General features: G+C 40.4%; 2 protein-coding genes across 3 annotated transcripts in view; both read left to right on the top strand.

Moving 5' to 3' along the window:
* Nucleotides 1–31: 31 nt before the first annotated feature.
* LOC140944031 (bromodomain adjacent to zinc finger domain protein 1A-like) lies at nucleotides 32–19,926 on the top strand. 2 transcript variants are annotated; one of them, XM_073393137.1, is made up of 19 exons: nucleotides 32–590; nucleotides 701–976; nucleotides 3,302–4,054; nucleotides 4,488–4,590; nucleotides 4,809–5,006; nucleotides 5,540–5,749; nucleotides 6,602–6,697; nucleotides 7,140–7,278; nucleotides 8,381–8,704; nucleotides 9,721–9,946; nucleotides 10,218–10,400; nucleotides 10,902–11,334; nucleotides 12,174–13,020; nucleotides 13,710–13,918; nucleotides 14,559–15,062; nucleotides 15,577–15,784; nucleotides 16,466–16,684; nucleotides 17,379–17,857; nucleotides 18,712–19,926. In XM_073393137.1, exons 1-19 carry the CDS (start codon nucleotides 478–480, stop codon nucleotides 18,970–18,972), a joined length of 5,781 nt encoding a protein of 1,926 aa, XP_073249238.1. In that variant the 5' UTR covers nucleotides 32–477; the 3' UTR covers nucleotides 18,973–19,926. The 2 variants fall into 2 exon arrangements, with proteins under 2 accessions (XP_073249238.1, XP_073249237.1); XM_073393136.1 differs by having other exon boundaries at nucleotides 5,537–5,749.
* A 1,196-nt stretch (nucleotides 19,927–21,122) lies between these two features.
* The window catches only part of LOC140944032 (uncharacterized), a 6,593-nt gene continuing 4,286 nt past the window's right edge, over nucleotides 21,123–23,429 (top strand). Inside the window, exons 1-2 of the mRNA XM_073393138.1 lie at nucleotides 21,123–21,269; nucleotides 22,226–22,380. Coding sequence (XP_073249239.1) covers nucleotides 21,210–21,269; nucleotides 22,226–22,380 — 215 coding nt within the window. The 5' untranslated portion in view covers nucleotides 21,123–21,209. The remainder of the gene's footprint in view (nucleotides 21,270–22,225; nucleotides 22,381–23,429) is intronic.

Here is a 23,429-nt window from a genome sequence, read left to right as displayed (position 1 = left end):
GGGCCCGCAAAACTCAAATGTGCTTAAGAGAGCTCAAAATTTTTCTTTTGCGATTTGTTAGGACAGATTATTTCTTTCCGAAAAATCACTCGAACACGTAAATCACTGTGGGAATTCAGGATCAAGTGTAGATTATTCTGACGAAATTTGGAATAATTTGAGCCGGTAGTTTTGGAGAAAATCATGCCCGAAGTAGCCACCTTGACACTCATGCGACTGGTAACTTAGGAGGAAGTCTATTGAACATCACGGCATTGTGAGCCAGTTGGACGCACGAGCTGCGTGGCCGGCGGAATTTTTGTGTTGGAAGAAAACTTTTTGACCATTTTCTCTTGACATCACTGTTTGACCACAAATTTTCGTCACAAACCTGCTCCAGGATCTCAGATTTGTTATAGTTGAAATCGTGGCCGGTTTACGCGCGTGTTTGGGAGAGTTTCGCGGTCGAGCACCGCACTCTCGTAGTTTGCCAACTCCATGCCCTTGCTGAATAGGAAACCGTTTTCACCAACAAAACCTCCACCAGATCTCAAGCCTGAAGAAGAAGTCTTCGTTTGCCGTCATACAAATGAAGTTTTTCGCGATTATAGGTAAATTTAACCCCTTGTTGCAGTATTTCTATATCCGGTACACTGTCATTCATTTTTGACCGTTCACGGTTTCACCTACTGTTGTAAAACACCGCCATTTTTCGTTTCAGGTCCTTTTTTGAGCGTACAATTTTGTGTAACAGCCTGTTATGGAGCTGCAAATATACTGGCAAGAGTGGATTAACTTACCAAGAAGCACATGATTCTGAAAAGTCGATCAGAAAACAAGCCCAGAGTCTCCCTGAGCCTATCCAACGAGCGGTACTGACTCTGGTCCACCACACTCAGCGTGGCCGGCTAGCTAATTTATGCGATGAAGTGTTTTCCTACATGAAGGATCACTACCAGGAAGGCGAAGAAGTTGAAATCCAGCATCTTTCACAGAAGTAAGTCAGGCTTTTCGTAGTGGACGAGGCCTTTTCGGAAATGGGACCACTTTTCGGGGGAATGGGGCAGATTTTAGCTATGGTGTTGGTTGAAGGTGATCGTACCAAGACGTCGTGTAGTATAGTGCATCACATGCCATTCAGCGGGCGTCTTCTTTCATATTATGCAAGTGTAAAGAAGCAAAATCTCTCTTTCTCTCTTTATATCCTTTCTTTTTCTTACGTAAATTAACTAAGGGGGTGCAAATTGGCCAGGGGTGGGGTGTGGGGGACATTTTGGCCGAATAAGTTGTTTTAATGGGATTTCAGGCAGTTGTGGTTTGAAACAAAGAGGGCAGCCATATTGTTTCACTGGCTTATTCCTAAGTTCCCTACTTATTTTTATTTTCAATTTTATTTTAATCATTTCTTAGCTATTTTGAAGGGTAATTTGCATTTTTGATTGACAGCTGTCAATAAAATAGTTCAGTGTTTTAAATTTTTCTACTTTTGAACATTCAAGGTAGATTTCTAAACTGAGAAACGTGACATATTTCTCTTATAACTTTATTTTTGAGCTTCGAAATAAGAAAAATCGATGATTAACTGTAATTTTGCAATATTTAAAGGTTTTTGACAGTTTGTTTGCAGTGCAGCTTACAAAGGATTTCATTTTAAATATATACCATTACACTGTGTGTATTGGCTATTTCCTATAAAATATTAATTAATTGGAAGGTTTGTCGAAGTGATCAGCAATTATTTGTTGTGAGCGGGAAAAATTATGTGAATTTAAAATAATGAAATGCACATGAATTAGTCTTCATTGTGACAAAATCGGAGAAGAAAGGAAATGATTATTTTATTCAACTATCATCTTTTAGTGAATTAAGAAGTGATTTCCTATATCATTTTACAGCGAAAAAGAAAGCTCATTAAAACTTATCAAGACTTTATAAAGTTTTTAATGATTTAAACAGTTTTAATAATAAATTATAGGTGCGAAATATTAAGGAAAGCAGGAGTACCTAGTAGGGCAAGCCATAATAATAATTCTTTCTTCCAACCTTTTAGTGTTGAATTTTGTTAAAAAAAAAAAATCATTAATTTTAAAATTTTATAAAATTTGCTCCTTCATGATTATCTTAGCCTGCGTCGCAGACAGTCTAAATCCCTGATATAAAGAGTCTGTGCAATGGCTCCCAAAACCTTGTTCCGGTATCCCGCAGGTTCCGGCGGGGATATCTGAAGGTTCAGAAGCAATCTGTCAATAATCTGCTATGCAACCGCAATGCTATAAAAACATTAACATTTATACTTTTATATTTTCCTGGGTTTTCTCTTGAATTGTTGTAAATAAAAAGGTAATTATTAATTTCTATTAGGCTATTTCTGAAGAAAAGTGGGAAAGAGCGTCTAGAGGTGTAAAAGAGTAGTATGAAATAGATATCTTCTAATGGAATAAGAAAATTTGCCGCGGGAATTTTTGTTTTTTACAGTTTACCGCAATTCCGCAGCGAATATTGGCTCATTTGACCAAAATAGTCGATTGTTCAAATTTTATCAACATTGCAAATGCTCATGGAAGACCAGGTTTGTCGTCTAAATGATGTTCCAGTTTCTTCAATTCCATTTGAAGTCAGGGCATCCTGATCCTGACTGACCAGCAGTTCTCCAGATCATTTTGATGCTAGTAAATTAACTCTGATTCCATTCAGGCTTTTGAGTTATTCGTCTAAAATGTTCTGTTTGTTCGATAAGTCCTCATCATTTTTTATGAGTTTTCCAACAGAGTTTCTACAGAAGTAGCTGTTTTCGACCAATCTCAAGCTGTCAAAGACAAATTTAGACTCGTAATTTCAGAGAAAATTTCAAATTGTTTCCATCCCTTAGCTAGCAAAACCCTTTTTCTAATAGTACGACAGCATAAATATTGCAATGAAGTGCTGAATCAGACATAACTTGTTTGGCCTTTTGCTATGCAAAGCACTGTTAAAAGTAATTCCATTTTTTTTTTACTGAAACTTGTAGAAATTTATTTTTAGCCTCACGGAGTATTACATGATTGGTGCGTAAAGAAATGTCCAATCACAGAGTGTGTTAGAAATGGAAAGAGATTTTCCTGGAAACTTGCGGGATACCAGAACAGGCTTTTGGGAGCCATTGCACAGACGGACTATATCAAGTTCTCTATTTAGGTCTTGAGTGACAAGTTCAGCTGCAATGCAGGCTAGATTATCTGGGCTTGTCTCAATTTAGGAAGTTAAAACTTTGAGGCTATTTTCATTTTTTAAAGTTTTTATTTATTATAGTTTGTTTGTTTTGTTTTGTTTTTTGCTGTGTTAGGAGACGTGGAGTCATAACAAGAGTAATCCCCCCTGGAGAAGTCACCAGCCATTCGCCAAACAAAACTGACAAATCAAGGAAATTGTCAACTCCAAAGTCTAAGAAAAATAGCCACTGTGAAGAGAAAATTAAATCACCAAAGGAAAGGACAAATAGTTCGAGTAGTTCAGACAGTCAGCCATTATCTTTGCAGGCTAAAAAATGCAATTCAGACAGTGTGTTTTTGTCATCTCCGACTGGAAAAATTCCCAAGAAAGGTTCAGAAGATACTCCTTCAAAATCAAAATCCCGAAAACACAGTGCTGAAAGAAGTAGTGAAAAGACTCCCAACAAATTAAGGAAGCATTCCTCTAGCGGAAAGGGTACTCCTTCTAAAAGTGTGAAAGATGATAAGAGCACAAAGAAAGTTCCATCTACGCCCACTTCCAAGAAGAGTAGCAGTGAAAAGCTTGCATCTCCAAAAAATAAATCTCCTAGTCAGCTGGGGTCACCAAAGGCAAGCAAGTCACCAAGCTGTAGTAAAAGGATGGGTTCGGAAAGTGAAGTTATAGTTATTGATGATGATGGTGATGATGATAAAGGCAGTGGTTTGAAAGGACCATCTCCAAAGTTATCGTCACCCAAAGAGAAACCAGTTTATAATTGGCCAGTTGCTGCACTGTATCAGTATGAAATTAGACTTCATTCTGACAGAGGATCTAAAAAGAAGGAGAAGCGACCAGAGATTGTTGTTGTCCAGGCTTCAGTTGTCAGGTAATTAAGAATCGACTTAAAAAATAATTAACTTCACTACTCCATCTTATCTCTAATAAAGTTGGAGACTTCATTAGACACCCTCTAGACCAGAAGTATTGTCTCCTGAATAGAGATGTCCTTTCAGTAGAAGTAAATACTTCAGCGACACCCTCAGAGCCAAGATACATGTAAGTGTCCCTTGACTAGAGGTGTCCCTCAGTAGGGGTAATTTTTACAAATATTATGGGAGGTAGCTCCTGAATAGAGATGTCTAGAAAGGGAGGTTTCACTTATGTTTGTAAAGTGCATTGGTTTGATGCCTAAAAAAATCTAGAATTTGTGGTGTATGTTAGCGTCTTGTTTGAGTGGGGTCTGTTCCGTTTGGGGAAGTTTGGTTCATGACATACATGCACATGTGGCACAACTGTATAACAATCACTTTATTTTTCAGTCGCAGAAAAGGTATCTTCACCAGGGATAAGCTAAAAATGTTCCTGAAGATCAGCTGTGAAAGGAGTACTCCACATTCAGAAGAAGGCGTTTACATTGTTATGGTACACAAGTTCTTGTAGCTAATACCATTTATTTGGGTAACATACTAATAGCCTATTTCCAGGAATTCTAATAATAGTACACGAATTTAATGTTGAGCACTGGGGCATAATGTCTTTGTTAGAATGTTACAATGGAATCCAGAGCTTGCACTATGAATATTACCTGTAACTAGCTTTTAATTGTTTTCTGTCTTTAATATCCCCTTTGTTTATTATAGCGTGAGTATCGAAAGAAATTTGATCTTGGTGAGCCAGAAATTCCATTGAAGTTGTCTTCCCCTCCAAAAGACAGGAAGCAAAGAAAAAGAAGTCATGGAGACCAAACAGAGGCTGGACCAGTCAAGAAAAAGAGAAAGAGGAAGAAAGATGAGGAAGCAAAAACTGATGGAGAAGGATCTGCGAAGAAAAAGTCAAAGGTGAGAGTTTGATGTAGAGATACAAGAAGGCCTCTGTTTAAGGAACAGTATTAGCAAATTCTCAACATCAAAAGCAAAGACATCATTCTACCATTGTCTATCATATGGGGTTTTTCATTTTACATCAAGGTTTTGTATTATATTTTTTATAGTCTTTCAGGACGTTTACTGTGCATTAATTGTGATCAATTTCTTTTGTGTTCCCTTCCTTTTTCTTTCTTTTCAAACTACACACATTTTACTAACAAATAGTAAAGACTTTAAAAGGTAAAGGGTCCTTATGTTGCATTGGTTAACTTGAAATAGCCATCATGCTGTTTAGGGGTCCTCAAAGCTATTTGTAGCTAAACAGAAAGGAAGGAAGATTTTGGGTCATGCATGGGAATAGAACTTAGGACCTCTTGTGCAAATGGCCTTGCAGTAACTAACTGTACCAATCCTTACTCCTTACATTACATAACAGCACAAAAAGAGGTTCACTTTCAAATGTTTAAAATGTAGTTTTAAACTCGTTACTTTGTTAACAACAGAAGGAAAAAGATGGCAAATCAAGTGAGGGCAAGAATAGAATGAAACTACCACCTGAGGAATTTCGCAGACTCATGGAACAGGAAAAAGAACGAAAGAGAAAAGAAATTGAGGAGGAAAGAGAAAGAAAGAAACTGGAGAAAGAAAGGGAAAAGGCAGCCAATAAAGCTAAGAGAGAAGAAGAAAGAGCAGTTAAGAAAATTGAAAGAGACAGGGTATGTTTTGACTTTTAACAGAGTGTGTTTTGACCTGTGAATAGGCCATTTCTGAGTTGCTCCATGCCTCTCTTTCAAAGCAAGGCTAAGTGCGACACTATTGATATAAAAACAACTATTTTTAGAAAAAGGTATTGCACTTAACCTCATTTTGAAAGTGAGAGTCTTTGGAACTCAGAAGTGGCCTGTTAGTTACAAGTTACAGCTGTATACCATCACATGACAGGAATGTTACTGCACTGAAGCTTTCACTTTCACCATTGGTCATGGTGAAGGCAGAGTATGTTTTTGCAGACTATTGCACTGTATATTGGAGCCATTTTCTTCCTAAAACCCAATGGAAGGGATTTTGTCTCAGTGAAATAAGGTCCTATAGCTGTCAATAGCCCCTGATTCAATAAGAAATTTTCCCTTTAATTCACAAGCATTTACAAGGCAAATTGAAAGGGGAATCTAGCATTTTATCTATGGTCACTTGGGGATTGTTCCAGACACCCCTAGTTGTCATGGCAACATTGAAACATTGTGTAAAATGTTTAGCTCATGTACCAGCAGTTGTGCTATGAGAAATCTGCTGAAGGTGCACACAACAAGTCCTATTATGATTTGGGTTACGCTGTTTATGCTAGTTATGCTAGTTCTTGGGAAAAGATTGTGAGGTAGGCAGAGGGAAGATGAGAAGATTGTTTCAGTGAGAGGCCTAGATACACCACAAATCAGGCTGGGATATTAACACAGAATTGCATTCTGTACCAAACTACACGTATCATGCTTGCTGCCGTGTCCTGATGAGGATATGCAACTATTCATATGCTGCTTCATAAAGACATTTTGTTGCCCTCGTATTTTCAGGAACGTGAAAGACAGAAGGAAGAAAAGAGGCTAGAAGCAATAAGGTTAAGAGAATGGAATAAACCGAGAGAAGATCTTGAACTGGATGATTTGAAGGTAAGATGGGCAATTTGCTACTAAAAACTCTGCCTGGTTATTAAAATACATGGAAAGTTTGTTCCTCTGGTGAAAGGTTTTCCAACAAGTTGACTGAATGTGGCATGTGGTAATTTTGTAATAGTTGAAGTTGATGCCCAAAGTGGCCTTGAAATTACATTTCAGAGCTTTGGGAACATGCTTCAGACCCTTCCCTGGTTTACGGCCCCGCTGTTTGTCTACTTAAGGTTGGGCAGATGCCTGTACTTCAATTCCGATTGACCCTGGATATACAAATTGCAGTATTCTTTGTAGAAATAAAACACATTAAAAAATTAGTTCCCTTTAGTCAACTCATTGTTGAAAGCCACAACTCTATCACATCACACTTATTTGTGGTCAACTGTGTTGTTGTTGTTGTCGTAGCTATGCCACTGAGTGTGTCTTATGCATTCATTTGCAGGAGTTGCCTAAGACTATTCCAGTTAGTATAAAGCTACCATCGGATCTATTTGGTGACATGATGATGGTGTTGGAATTTCTGAGCAATTTTGGAAATCTTTTTGATATAAAAGATGAATTTCCTTCTGGCTTGACATTTGGTAATGTATTCACGATAGATATTCTCTGCATTGAAAGTGATCAAGACATTTATGTAATTACTATGATGTAAAGTACATGTTTTTGTGTACTGTTTGGCCAAAATTAGACCCGTAGTGTGTGGAGGATTATAATGTATTCATCAAAACTGATAATGTTGTCTGATCTAAATACATACAGGGTACAAAGAAAATCATTTTTACAGCTTGCCATTTGGGCAAGCTGAAGCTAACGTTTACTAGCCCAGACATCATTTCAACTAGCCCCAAAAACGTTTTGACTAGCAGAATTGATGTCACAGTTCTTCTGTTATTTGAATTCCTCAAAAAACATTACTTGCCCGTTGGGCAAGGTAAAAACAGAATTCACCAGCCCGATAGCAAAATCGACTAGCCTCGGGCTATCGGACACTACTTTCTTTGCATGCTGTACGTATAATAACTGTTATTGTTAATTTCAAAATATTTGGCTGTGTCTGATTGGCCCCCATGCCCCGGCTTTTTCTGTATAGCGGATCTTTATGGTGGAAGATGTACTAGGCAATCACCAACTGATTTGACGGTCATTGCGCCAATACGAAAGTAGTTTTCGTTTGAGTGTCGTAAAACCAAAACCAAAGTAATTACTCTGGCCAATCACATAGGACACAGACAATACATTGAACCAATCAAAACTCGAAGTAATTACATGTGGCTGACGCAAAGCGCGGGAAAATGCATGCGAGCGCGTCACAATTGGCTTTGGTTTTACTTCTGATTGGATGAAAAGGTGGCGCGAATCTTTTAAGCCAATCGCATCGTGTAGAAAGTGCAAAACCAATTACTTTTCGACACTCAAATGAAAACCGCTCTAAACAGCAACATCATATTCAGTTAGCAGCGTAGTGGCCTAATAAAATAGGCAATGAGGTCACTTCGCCATTTTGACAACTCTGCTGTCATTGTAACCCTAATCATAACAAATTTTCATCTTTATCTAGTACAGGTGTGGTGATAGTTTTTCCAAATCTTTGTTAATGGTGACGTAGTTTATGATCAAACTTGGGAGATATTGAACCTGAAAAACCCTATTGAGCCACCTTATTTGTTGTATTTTTCTTCATAGCTATGTTGGAGGAGGCACTAACTGAGCATGATGCAGAAGGTGTTTATTATGACTTGTTACTCTTTCTTCTTGGAGCAATACTGCGCACTCACTTAGAAGAAGAAGAAGAAGAGGGGCTTGATGGAACACATGACCATGAGCCTGTTGTTGAGATAGATGAAGAGGGTGACCAAAAATCACAAGCGACCGTGTCAGCCTCGGCAACCATGGCAGCAGCCTGGCCCATGCAGTACCAGGGTAAACCTCTTCATGAGTTGATCATGGATCCCTTCACAAGCTCCGAGCTTCTGAGACTGCATCTGTTGTCCTCAGGAGCCAGAATAGGTATGCAATAAAATAAAATACAGTCAAACCTCCTGTGAGCAACCACCAAAAATGAGAGAGAAGTGGTGGCTTACAGGAGCTGGTCACTTGTGAGCATCGGGCTAAAGGGGATTTTGATACATCTACTTTTTGAAAGAGAATTAACTGCTTGCAATTTCTAAGTTATGATACAATGTATGTGAAGTTCACGCTCACACACAAGGTTCTGCTCATTCTCTTTCATAGTAGCATAGTACACACAGTGGACATGGAGATCAGGCCATGAGTTAAGCAGTTGCTTACAGTCATGAGGTTAAAAAAATATATAAAATTATAAAACCTACAGCTCCAAAAGGGGTCGCAGTCACTTAGAAGAGGTTTTAACATGACGGTTTTCACTGGCAAAATTTTTCTGTTTTATATTTCTGGTTGCGTACGAGAGGTTGTGGCACATGGAGGTTTGACAACTGAGTCATAAAATTAATAGTAACATGAGTTAGTCGAGAAACAAAGTGTAGCATGCCTTTTGGTAAACATTAATACAAAATACATGCCTAAATTTTACAGCAGCCATTCTCAGACTGGATCTCTCTGATGAAGGGCTAACACCATTAATGTCAGATCTTGAAAAGTTTCACTCATTAATAAACAAAACTTATAATAAATAACTGTTCACAAATTAGTGCCAGTAAATTGAGTTCATAGTCACATGTACAGTAAAATCCTGGTTTCTTATGCCTCTTAGAATCTGAACTAAAATTGACTTCACTTGCTTTGTTGAACCCAATTTTTTGGACCTTCAATTCTCTTAAAATAACATTCTAATGGGTTTTAGACCAGTTTTGAAGCATGAAAATTCATACTTCATCTGATGCAAGGCTGATGGGAATAAAACAAAAGAAATTCTTTCATTTTATACCCCTCAGCCCTGGAACTAAGTACTGTATGAATTTTAAAAGCTTGAAAGTGGCCTATTCTTTTATGAAATCATGAAAGGGAATTACATGTTTAACTGCCAAACCTTTTGTGCCTTCAAGGTTGTGGGGAGTCATCGTATCGTTGGCAGCGTCGTGGAGGCTTCACTTACAGTGATGATGCTGGAGTAGAGTTCCGCCATGCTGAGCCGCGTTTGTTAAAAGCACTAGTGACTGGCAATATCTATGACATGGGTGCAGAGGAGAAACTCAAAGTGCTGGTGGCATTGTGCACACAGTTGATCACATATGCAACTGCCCGAGACTATGTGGAAGATGGCTTTGATCAGTAAGGGACCGTTACTGCTTAATGTTATTTTTTGCTTGGTGTCTTTGTAAGTCAAGCATACAAGTTCTTTCTATAGACCGATAGTAATTATTCTAGTACTTTCCAACATGTAAATAGGACATTCAATGTCACTTTCGATTCTTTTAAATCTCACTGCCTAACTAATGCCAGTATCAACAGAATGTGCCGCAGCATTACTATCTTTTAGATACCCTAGTTTAAGTCAGATTGTTGTGCTTATAATATGATATGCTTTTGCTGTGTTCCTAAGGTGTCGCAAAGTCCGTCGTGAATGGCAGGAGGATCAGTGGGCGGATCACCGGAGAGATAAGGAGGAGGCAGCTGCTAGGTATCGCCGTAAACAGGAGGAGAGGCAGCGACAGAAGGAAGAGCTGGAGAAACGGAAGAAGGAAAAGGACCAGGAAAGAATAGATGGTGCAAAGGGACAGTCAAGGTAACACAGCACCTGTGACTGCTAAATTAGTTACCACCAAAAAAAAAACAATGGTATTCAGTTCAATTTATAATTCAGTGTAATTTTTTGACAGGCTCATTGCAGCTTTTGGGCGAGTATTAATGCTGACCAAAATTGTGTACTTTGAGTGAATACATGAACACATCCATAACTACATGGAGGCTATAAATGCATGGACACCACAACATATCTGAGTTTTGCAAAGACAATGCGACGACAGCGACGCAAAAGCGCACAGATCTAAGAACCGACTTGACCAGTGACAAACAAGTCTTTACCATGCGCTTTCGCATTCTTGCTTTTTTTTTAATATTAATTTTTGTTATCCAAGTTAAATCTGCCTAATATTTCTTATCTACGTTTTTATTGTTAAAAGACCTTTTTGTACTCGCGTGCTTGACCCTAATATGACTTGAAGTCAAGTAGAGTAGAGCTAGTGCCAAATTGTTCCTGATTCTTAACTTAATGTGTTGTCTCTAGTTCCAAAACTGAGGAGTCTTCTAAAGTTCAGTCAGAACAGAATGAAGGAGACCAGGAAAAAAAAGGAGGCAAGAAAACGGCCAAAAAGAAGGAAGCCAACGAAAATACCGTGCAGTCCAGTGAAGCTAAGGAAACAACAGACCCAAAGAACCAGACCACAGAGGATAAAACAGTTGTAAACCAGACTCCTGCTTTAACCAAAGAAGAGGAAGAAGAACTGGCACAGCAGAGAAAAGAAGACAGAAAGCGGAAAGATCAAGAGTTTCTGAATCAGTTAGCTAAAGCGTTGTCCAGGAGCGCCATTCAGCCACTAGGGAGGGACAGGGTATTCAGGCGTTACTGGGCATTTAAAACAATGCGAGGACTGTTTGTCGAGGATGACGATCCAGATCAACACCTGCTGCTGGAACCTGAATCAGACTCGGAATCAGTGGTAAGGTGGTTTAGTGGAGAAAACTGGGCCTAGTTGTCCAAAGGCGGATTCGAGTTAACCCAAAGTTAAATTTTAATTCGTTTTTTTTTTCTTATGTTCAAATGCATTTTCTTGAATAATTATCATCATTCTTTTTAGAGCATCCAATTATCAAATTATAGGCAAAAACAATTAGACTGAATTTGCTCTTTAAGCGTTCATATCTAAATTCAAATTTCTCATTAATCCTGGATTATCCAGCCCTGGTGATTTTTGGAAACCAAACAAGTTGCCGGAGTTTTGCACTTATAAGGACACATCATCCATGCACGCATTCTAAATATCCGGTTTAGATCTGTCCAGGATCGAATGCTAATGAGATGTAAATACCTTATAACAGCCGTGAAATTAGGTACTTAATTATCCTTGCCCCTTATGGGGCTTTTCAGGGATAATGAAACAAGTAATTCAACTGGAACATAACAAGGTTAAGAATCCCAAAATGGTAGGAGGCAAACCAATCGGCTTTTTAACTGCATGTAGCATGGTTGAGAATTTGAACCCGGGACTACCGTGAACAAATCCAGCTACTGATCAGGACGGGACTTGAATTTGGGGCCTCCGGATTTCAAGTGTAGTGCTCTAACCACTTGGCCACGCTGCCTCTAAAGGGCGCTCATGAACAAAAGTTCAGCAAAATACTTATAATTAGACCAACTATAAAGTGTAATGTGGAAATGCCCCCCCCCCCCAAAAAAAAAAACAAAAACAAAAAAAAAACCAGCCCAAACCACCTTAGGGTTTTCGCCTTCCTTTGGTCTTGAATAAACATCTACATGAGGTGATTATTATCTCGACAGGCTACTGACGAGGACAGTGCTGATGAACAACAGGGAGAGGGTGAAGAAAAACGTCGAGAAAACGGAGAGACAACTGCGGATAAACCTTTGGTTAATGGTCACTCTGATGCTAAAAAGACTGTAAAGAACAATGAGAACTTTCAGCGAAAAGTTTTGAACATGTTCAAAGCGTACCAGATGAATGCTTCCGACGACCAAGACCGGTGTGAAGTATATAAAACAAGACCAATAGTTAGGTGGTCATTTTTCAGTTCCAAGGAGGACATAGATAATCTGTTGGAAGCCCTTAATCCCAGGGGTTTCCGAGAGAGAACGTTGAGAGAGGCGATCCAACAAGAGTACAAACAGCTAACGCTCGCTGTGGAAAAGTGTCCACTGAAAGAAGAGAATCAAGCCCAGAAGAAGGATACTAAGCCTAAAGGAAGGCGAGGAGGCAGGAATCAACCAACTGTGGACAAGTCGCGGTACAAAACCATGGAAGAGTTTCTTGAGGCTAACTTGCGTGACCAGATTCTCGACCTGGAGGACAGGATTTGGCAGGGAAACCTGGGTTTCATCAGAGTTGTCGAACGTGATTCTTGGAGAATGAAAGTTGAGAATGGGATCTATGGGTATTTCATTGAAGCAAAAAGTAGTGAAGATGTAAAAACTAATGGTGTTAGTGAGGTAAAGGAGAATGGTGACGCCTCAGAGCCAATGGAGGTTGACACAAAGGAGAGCGAACAGAACATGGAGACCGCGAGTGAAATGGCGGAAAAGAAGGAGGCCGCCGAGGAGAAGCCAATGGAATGTGATGCAGATGTAAAGCCAGTTGTGAATGGTGTGAAAAATGAACCTGAAAATACAGGTACGTATGAGAGAGGAGTGGGTGTGGTGGTCGTTTATCTCGTTTTAATGATATCCCCCGGCCAAATGGGCAGTCAGCGTTATACAAGAAAAACTGTAAATGGGATTGTCAAAGTGAGTTGTGATTACTCCGTATCAAAGTTTTTCAAGTTAATGCTTCATTAAGGGTATTTAAAAAAACGTTTAAAAACCTCAAAACCGATGTCTTTTAAGGAACATATTGGTTCGCGTAATTTAATCGCTAGTGATCACTCAGGGTATTCCCTCTCCATCATCCTGACAATTCTGTAAACTTGTTGCCAGAGATGATTTATTATTGACTAGCAGTATCCAACTGAAAGGATTCTCTTTCAAGAAAACACAAAGTATGACTAAGAGAACTAAATCTTTCGGTGAGACCATGAAAATGTACCCAAAAGACAGGTTAAAGCGGCCATGCAATGTCATTTCTTCACATCTAAGAAAATTCAACAGGAAAGTGATCGCCTTGCGTGACAGACGTAGGAGACTCTCCTTTGCCTTTAAGGCCCAGTTCAAACGTCGATCTTTTCATGTACCAAACCTAATCCCTCCAATTAAGTACATGGAAATGTCGACGTTTGACCTGGGCCTAAGACTGTCGATTGTCAGTTGCTCATGCACTATTTGATGAAAAAGATAATTAAACGTTTTTTTGTGCTCTTAATTCAGACGAACTGAACAAATCAGCAGCAGAGAAAGCCGATCAACCAGCAGAGCGTTCGTTTTCAGCACTTCCTCTTCATCTGCAGCCAGATGGCAGTCGACCCTCCTCACCGGCGGGAGACAGTACACGATGCAGCACACCCACGATCAGCTTGGTTGTAGGCTCTGTGCCTATCAACCCAGCAGTTAAAGAGCTCGCTTTGGAGCTGCTAAAGGTATTCAAAATTTCACTGATCATCGTTTATCCTGTTTTTTCAATATACGCTTGCGAACAGCCGACTTCCAGTAAGTCAAATGGTTGACGTAATTTTAATTATCTTTCGACCCTCCTCGCCATAGAGCCACGAGTCCTTCAATGTTTAGAGCATCCTATCAAGAACTCGGAGGGTCTTAACTCTCCCACTCAGCCTTGTGTCAGCCTTGCATGAAGACGAAAATCCTACCTTGTGATGATATGTATAAAACTTCCGTTTGCATGCAGCTTATTGTATTTGACCTTTAATGTATTGAGATTATGAAGTTTAAAACTTGGTGTTTTCCCACTTGCAAAGGAAAAAAAAAATCAAGCGATTCGAAAGCTGAAGTCAGCATTTCGAATATCCGAAGGTTGGATAGTAGGTCCACGATAAAAAAAATACTGAATCACATTACGTTTCTGGGTGTCTGCCCACCTTCCCCTCCCCTAAGGCAACATTTTTCCTTAAGTGAGAAGCAAGTCTTAATGTTGGCTTAGGGGAGGGGAAGGTGGGCAGATACCCAGAAACGTGTAATTATCAAAATACTTTACTGTCAGTCAGTTTTCTTTTGAAGCAGAATTTCTTTTGAAGCCTGATTTTGTCATATTGGATTTAACAGGTGGAGCAAGGCATTGAGCGAAAATATCTGAACCCACCTCTTGGCGAAGATGAGGAGACAAAGCGACAGAAGCAGAAAGAGGCAGCCGCCGCTGCCGTCAATGAGTTCAACGAGATGATGAAAGCCTCAGAAAAGCCGAAGAAGGAGAAGAAAAAGAAAGAAGTCGACACAGTTGATGCTAACGATGATGAAGCAAACACCAAGCAAAGTGACGAGACGAAGGGAGAGGATAAAACCGATGATAGTAGCAGCTCTTCAGATGATGAACCCGTCAAACAAAAGACATGTCTTGAGAGATGGGAGGAGAGTCTGTTAGCCTGCACAAACCTCTCACAGGTCTTTGTGCATCTCAACACACTGGATCAGTCCGTGGCTTGGAGTAAATCAGTGCTGAATGCTCGCTGTAGGCTGTGTAAGAGGAAGGGAGATGCTGAGCATATGCTGTTATGTGATGCCTGTGATCGGGGTCACCATATGTACTGCCTGAAGCCGCCCATTAAGGAGGTGAGGAACGCACGTATTCTTTAATAGTCTTAGCCTGCAGTACAGGCTTATGTTGGGTGGGCGAAAGCTTGTTTATGTTCGTATTGTTGTAGCCGCCGTGTTTGATTGTATGACAGGAAGATTGGGGAGAGTAAAAATAGCAGCCCTTAGGTTAGGTGCTATGGCGAAAGAAGGGAAGGGGGAAAGGGAGAGCGGAGGAAAAAAATACTCTTTCTCTTCTCGCTCCCCGCTGCCCTGATTCGCCCCATTCCCTCCTCTCTTTTGAGAGAGATCGCAAAGCCATCAGTACATTCAAAGTTTATTTGGTAATAAATGAGAACGTTTCACTGAAAAAAAGCATTCTTGGACAATTATATTGGGTCTTTGGAGCAACTCGTCCGGTTTCCCCCTGCACCCAGTAACACATCCATCCACATAAACCCTTGCTCAGTGTGCTGGCAAAGTTTTGCCTTACGGTCAGACGACTTCTCTGAGGGAAAGAAGAACTTATTTGAGGGTTTTGTTGTGTTAACAGATCCCTGAGGGTGAGTGGTTTTGTTCCGACTGCCGTCCAAAGGAGACTAGGCGCAGTGAAAGACGAAAAAGGCCTGTGGCTGATGATGAAGAAAAGGAGGAGGTATATGGAAAGCAATCAGGTGATAAAAAGGAAGACAGTGAAGACGACAGCGACCAGAATGAAGAAGAAGAAAGTGAATCTGAAAGCGAAGACGACGAGGAACAGAGTAAGAAGCTTATTTTGACTCTTTTCATTTATGCGCGTTCCTTGGCAACCCACATAAACCAGAAAAGATACTTGGCGTCAGCATTCGTTTCAAAATGAGAAGGGTGCAATCCTAATTCTCGAGATCCTTTTCTTTAATAGCCTGAAAACAAGGCCGAGACTTCAAATTTGCAGCCTGATTTAACTGAAAATGAAAAACATCATTCGCCTTTGGAGGTTCACACTCGCATAGTTAAGGACCCTACTTTCTCAATCCCTCATCCGTTTTAAAATTACGGGCCGCCATAGCCCCCTGGTTTCTGACTTCATACCGTTCTTGTGTCGTTGTTATACTGTGGTAGTTATTATTGCGTCTGAGAGGGAAGGATCACTCACGTGATTGAGTGATACACGAGATAGGTACCAGTTTTCGGCTATTAAGAGAAATTCCCTGAAGCCAAAGTGGCGTCGAAAAGGGACAAAATTTCGTCGCGAAACACCATTCGATCTTCGCTCTTCCTACACAAAAGTGATTTTAGGTCCACTTACCTCTTTGTGTAGCCTGCAAATACAGCCGTTTTTTTCGTTTGCTCCGCGCCGCTTGGGACGTTTCGCCAGAGAAACGCCCCAAGCGGTGAAGAGCAAGGAGAGACGAGTGTATTCGCAAGGTACTTTTTGTGCTTACTCTCTTTCTCTACACCAGGTGATGCAAGTGAGAGTTCCGAACATGCTGACCAATGCGCAGTGTGTTCCGAGGGAGGTGAGCTGCTCTGCTGTGACACCTGTCCATTGGCTTATCATATCCACTGTGTCTACCCACCACTGAGGCGAATACCGCGCGGAAATTGGGCCTGTCAGGTCTGCACTGGGGCGGATGACGAGAGGCCGCGGAGCTGTCGTGTTAAAAAAGCTACTATAGAAGGTGAGAGAAGTCTTGCATCCGATAGTAAAAGAGTTTGCGCCACTCTCTCGTAGCTTTATCTCCCCGACCTTAAAACCTTGGGACCTCGAGGTAAATTGTTTCTTCCCACGGGTACGTATTGGCCAATATGTTTGCTTTGTTCTTATGTTAAAGGCGACCATGACTTCCCCAGATATTATAATAATTATAATAATTTATAATAATAATAATATTTTGTTCATTTTAATAGCGCAAATTCAACTCAAATTTTTCAAATGCGCTTTACTTTCAATTTCTAAAAAGAAAACAATTTCAAAGCATAAAATTATTTTAAAAAAAGAAGTGACAGTCAGTGATATTTACACATATTAAATGGTGTCTGCGTTATCGTTCTACCCAGTACCCCAGCCGTTTCTCCGGGATAAGAGGGCATGGGGTGGTCTACCCCAATTGACCCGTACCTGTTCACTGGCAAGTGAGCTATAGTCCTCTGGTCATTCTCTCGAAGTTTACTTCGTTTTTGTTATCGTAATGTCCGCGGTTATACAAGTACGTCCGACTTGAGGTTTTATGCAACTGGATCCAGCACGTCCGTAAGGGAGTGGTATAGTGGTAGCCGATTTTTGTTAGTAGAGTCGAGAATTAAGTGTCCAGATAAAGTAAAAGACCAAGAGAAGGTCGAGGTATCATGGATGTGTTTTTTTCCTTTTTCTAGCTGCCCAGAAGAGACTCCAGCGAAGTATTAAAGTTGTCAAGAAGAAACAGTCTCGTAGCACTTCGCGTCCAAGTAGCAGGCAAACGAAGAAAAACACTAGCCGGTCCAAAAAACGAGAAGTGTCTTCATCACCGTCGCCGCCACCGCGCTCGCGAAAGGCCAGCGCCAAAGCCGACAAAAAGCCGACGAAACGCCGACGATTGTCTTCGTCATCTCGATCGTTTTCGTCTCGTTCTCCTTCCCCTGAAAACAAGTCAACTCGCAAGGGGAGTATAAAGATCGCAGCACGTGGGCGTGGTCGGCGTTCTATCGATTCTTCTCGCTCATCGTCTCCAGTGCAGCGAAGTCAAAGTAACAAGACCTCTGGCAGGAGAGATCCAAAGCTGAACGCTAGGTTCGCTTTGTGTCAGAAACTTTTGGACGAGATCATGATTCACGAAGATGGCTGGCCCTTTTTGGAACCTGTGGATCTTGCTGAGGTAATAATAAGCTAAAATTCCACCTCTACGACACCCTCTCCTGCCATTCTTTCCTGGTCTTTTTATTACGCTGTCAAAGTTGTTTGTACCTTTGAGCCTGTATTGTAAATTGTCATCAAATGTTACATTGTGGATGAGAGCTGATGTCCGGTTGTTTTCTTTGTGATGTCACTGCAGCTGTCTGTCATTGTTCTTGTTTGGTTGGCTGCATAGTTTTTTTTAGTTCGCACTGCCTCTTTCGTTCTCTTTTAGTGTGTACATGTTGTAAAAACACATACAGTAAACACCCACATTAAAAACAGCAAATTCAAGAACTTCCAGACTGAAATTTGGTTTGAAAAGTACCATATCACTTCCCACGAGTCTCCTTTTGCTCGCTGGTGGAGCATCTGCACTAAAACCAGAAGGTCATAGGTTCGACTCTTGTTGGGAGAACTCAGATTATCCTTTCGGGTTGTCTGTGTCATTGACTAGAAAATCATCTGTCTCAAGGGTCACTGATATATACAAGAACCACTCTGTGTAATTCTTTGCTCTTATTTCAACATGTTGCCAATAACCACGGTTTCTTTTTTGCGGGTGTTTACTGTATCTAAGGGCCTGTTTACATGGAGGTGGGGGACCCCAGGTGGCTGAGGTAACCCGTTTAGGTGGGGTAATCCCTCATATGGTCTGCCCACCTGTCATGTAAACGTGATCAAATGAAAATGAGAGATTATAATTATGGACAGGCAGGTTACCCCACCTAAGCGGTTTACGTTACCTACCTCGAGTCCCCCCATGTTCATGTAAACAGGACCTAAGTTGATCAATATGTCGACTCTCATACCACCGTCATCTTCTATCTTTTCCAGAACCCTGAGTACCTTCATTTCGTACAAAGACCCATTGATTTGGGAACCATCAAGAAAAACCTTGCTGACAAGGCGTATGAATCGGTGGAAGATTTCGCCGCAGATGTGCGTCAAGTGTTTATCAACTGCTCTGAATACTGTCGGCCACGAGGCAAAGAGGCGCGAGCTGGGGTGCGGCTGTCTGCCTTCTTTGAGACGCGATATTCCGACTTGGGTCTTGACGCTACCGAGGGGCGCTCAACCCGGAGCCGGCGGACATAATTCTGGTGACGTTTGGGCGAAGTAACAAAGCGGGATAGCCCTCCTGTAGCCCGGATGTGACTACAACACCATCAGAAAAAGATATACCGCCCCATGTATGACCACGCCTTCATGTTGACATGTATGAGCGAGGAATTCGTGGAACTGCTTTGCCAATTGGAAAGCCAGGAAAAAATTTTCAATGTTTCTTTTGTTAAATACAAATTTCAAATTCGAGCGATTTTCTTGAGATGCACTCCAGCACATTTAAAATCATTTCAAGGAGGAGAGAGAAGGTGGAAATTCGTCTTAATTATTGGAATCCTTACGTAATCAGTTCACAATAAGCACATCATTCGTGTCAGAACAAAGGTTGAATAATGTTAAAGGTACAGCTGTTCTTAGTTTAGTTTGTAAATTATTATAGAAGACCGTGCATACAAATAGAAAATTTTCGGTGCGGGATACTTTACTGCTTTTGTAGTCTTGGAGTGTTTTTGAGAGTCGAGATGACCTGAACAAAAAGTTATTCATGAAGTCTGCTTTATTGCAGACTGACTAATGTTTCCCTGGGCCGAGTTCCTCGAAAGATGGTTAAGTTTAACCCAGGATTAAGCCAAATTTTAAGTAAGGTTTTCTTGTCTAAGAACACGTGACTCGAGCTTACAAAATACTGTTGTGCCTTTACTTCGTAAAAAAGAAATGATAACACAGAATGTTACTCTAAGCAATGCATAGGAAGGTAAAAATACAAAAAGTGAACCAAAATTTTAATCTTTGATTAGCGCGAATCGGCCTTTCAGGAACAGGTTGGGACCTTTTAGGGGCACGCTGTCGCTTCTTCTTTTCTCCGTTTCGATTTTGTTCATCAATGCAAATAAATTTTCTTTCTTGAAAGGGATTACATCCAGCTAAGTCACTATACGTGATAAATCTTGTAAATAGCGATGTTACAATTAAACTAGTTAAACTTTTTATATGGTTTGGTTGCTTTTACATTAGACCAGAACCTGCGAAATAAAACTGAGATTTTTGCGCAGACTCCGCAACTTTACGTAGGCGATCGCGAAAAGGTGAGCGGATTTTCCCACTGAGAATGACGGAAAACGCTGCAGGGAAGTGGGGCGGTTTACTTGAGCAAATTGATATTTGGAAATGTTATTATGACGGAATCCAACAGGAAACTGAGTAATTTTAATTCTCCGTGGACAAAAACCTTGTACCAAAATAATTTAAAGAATATTGCATTCTTTTTAACATTTTTCAAGGTTCAAAGAGGTACTTAGTCATCTGTAATAACACCAAAGACTATTTCTCAAGGGAGCCCATGAAAATGAATGTCAAATTTCACGAGAATTGTGAATACACAGGTAAAATTCTGAAAATTTCATGTGTAAGATGTCATTTTGTGAAATTTGACATTTATTTTCTCGGGCTCCCATAAGAAGTTTTCTTTGGTGTTATTAAAGATGACTAATTACATCTTTAGCCCTTGAAAAATGTAAAAAAAAAAATCGATTTTGTTTAAATTATTCTGGTACAAGGTTTTTGTCAACTGAAAATTAAAATTACTCAATTTTCCGGTGTATCCTACCTTATTATTTTTTTATGAATCGGCGCTGCTTGTGGGATTTGACCTGGGGTAGCGTATGCCCTGAAAATATGATAAAGAAATTACCTTGCAAAAACCGTGGACGAAGATCCTGCTGGTTGTCAACGTTGGATCTCTAGATAAGAGATCTTATAAACTAAAATATTAAGAACCAAAAGAAGAGAAGTCCAAAGACTACTGTAAAGCTGATCATTTTTCTTAACAATATTTCGGCTGGCCACACCAGCTGACTACTAGGGTTTAAAGAGTTATTCTCCGTCTGTTGAAGCCTGCAGATTGGAGGTAACGTTAAAAGAATCTACCTTTCTTGTTAAAAAATATGGCTTTAAACGGGAGGGGGCAGAGGAAACGTGTTTAGTAGGGGCTGTTTATGAAAGATTAATCGTTGTAGTAAAGGCATTCATTTCAAAAGTTTCCGCAAATGACGCAACGTTTTTACGATTCGCAAACTTTAAAAATGTCCGGGTTTGCATTGGCGGAAAGAAACCTGGCACGGGCAACGGCGAAAGGACTGGGCGTTACTCCCACAAAGCACCGGGGTCGTAGTTGCAGAAGACATAAAGTCTTCGATCACCGGAACAAGTCGTCTGTTGTTGATATCTTCGCCGCATTTTGTGTACGTCGAAAGCATCTTTTGGGTACTGTAATGGATGAAAGATTAGACCAGAATGAAGATAACAGATACAGGCCAACATCAGCGGTGCAGGTTTGTGTCGTCCAGGATTAGTTTTGTTCAGTGCACGCTTTAAAAGTTTGATGAGAGGGCGAACCTTTCGCTCCGCGATACATTTACTGGTACGGTAGTTTTTATTTCGAGAATACTCTTTGACTGTAAAAAGGTGATAGAAGGATTTTTAATGTTTTTTTTTCGTTTGACTGAGTTAATGAAGCAGCCATAGTTACTCGTTCTTTGCAGCTGAAAGGGGTTCTTGCCCCATGGATGGAATCTTCATTGATGTTTTAATCAAGCGACTCAATATACTTACGTTTTGAATAAGTTCTCTGAGGTTTATGCAAGGCACGTACTTTGAATCCAAGAAAATAAAATGAAAGCTTTTTTCAGGAGCATTTCTCAATGTACCGTTTATTCGAATATGAAAGATTTGTTTGAGTATACCAAACTCTATTTTATCTGCATCAAAAATAACTTTTGAATTGGTATACCATGGAGAGTGGAGAATTCAAATTCTTCCAACGACTGACGAGTTATTCTCTGTCTTTTGATGAAGACTGCAGATTGGTAGTAACATTAAAAGAATGTACCCTTTTTGCCACTTTTGCACTGCCTGTAACCTTGTCCTTATTTAAAAATGCCCCCTCACCTACAAAAACAAAGTTGAGTAAAGATTGTTTGTTTATTCTCTTGGGACAACTGTAATACTCAAAGGAAATTGCAAACAATGGTTGTAATGCAAAATGTGAAAATGCAAAAGTGGCCATTTGCTAGGAATAAGAAACAGTCAAAATGCTAACGCTAACAACCACTTTTTTGGTGGACAGTTGATACATGTACATTGACTCTTGTTAAGACCTTTCTATCATGGCCACCTCTCTGCAATGGCCACTTTGTTCTGTCCCCTAAGTGGCCATAATTGTGGAGAGGTTTAGCTGTATAATTATTGAAAAGTTTTGAAAAAAAATAATAGTGAATTGGTTTTGCAGGCCCACGGCAGCCTCATGTCTGCCAGTCCTTCAGGCCTGCAGACAACGACATCATTACCAGGGGGGCTGTATCCTCCGACACCCAGCCCTATGCCTCCCCTCACACCCATGACACCAATGACAGCTGAGCAGGCTGGGATTGTGCCGCAACTACAGTGAGTACATAGTGATTAGATTTTGTGACCTTTAAATTTGAGTGTAAGCGTACAAGTACAGTGAACTCTCTTTTAAGTAACAGAAACCTCTATAACACGGCTAACTTGCTAAAATGGACACCTAGATTTGGTCCCTGCCTTTCTTTGCTCCTTACAGTTGACTCTCAATAAGCCGCACATCTCTCTAGTTGACGGTATGGCTTTCGAATTTCAAACCAGTTGCATTCCTGGAACTGACACTCTTCCGGTGTCTGGCTTAGCTCATAGAAAGGCACAACACTGAAGTAAGATTCCAGTTACAAATGACTGTCCAAGGCTTGACAGATCACTTGTGAAGTAAATGTATCAAGTGTTCTTTTTCCCTTTCCCCGGAAAGAAAAAAAATGCCTGATCACAGGTTGAATCTCAACCTCGTTATCAGGGTTCTCTCCTACCCGCCCTACAGAGCGAGAGAGAGGGCTCCGTAGGGCGGGTAGGAGAGAACCATGGGAACAAGGTTGGTCAAATCTCAAGTCTACATGAGACAGAACAGTACAAATAGTAAAAAAAAATGAAAACAGAGCTGGTTGAAGGGGCCTCTGGTGAATGGTTCAATTCTCCTTCCAACCTTTCCCATGTATGCTTGTAAATCAAAGGGAGAATTTGCTATTAGATCAGGACCCACTTTGGGCCTCACACCTTGCACCCCTTTGTGGCTGGGTCAGTACACCAGCACCCTTCTCTCACAACTATGATTGTGGTTCAGTTCATTTAATTTCTCTGTCCTGAAATTCATAACTGCAATTATTGTTGGTTCTTGGCTTTGGTCTTGAGGTTTTTCTTCAGGTCTTCTGGTCCTCTAGTTTTCCACCCTCAACAGTAACCTTTACTTCAAAAATTATTTCAGTTTGATCGGGAATTAAAAGAAGCAAATTTTGTCTTCTTAGGACTGTTTACTAGTCACTTACAAACAATGGTATCTGTAACTTGTAAATTAATTGGCTCTTACATGTACAATCACTATCATTTGATAAATGTAACTTTGCACTGGAATTCACGTAACTTACGTC

This window comes from Porites lutea, chromosome 7 (genome assembly GCF_958299795.1).
Source record: "Porites lutea chromosome 7, jaPorLute2.1, whole genome shotgun sequence".
Classification (NCBI taxonomy): Eukaryota; Metazoa; Cnidaria; class Anthozoa; order Scleractinia; family Poritidae; genus Porites; species Porites lutea.
Note: the sequence above shows the minus strand (reverse complement) of the source record. Positions and strands in the feature narration are given on the sequence as shown.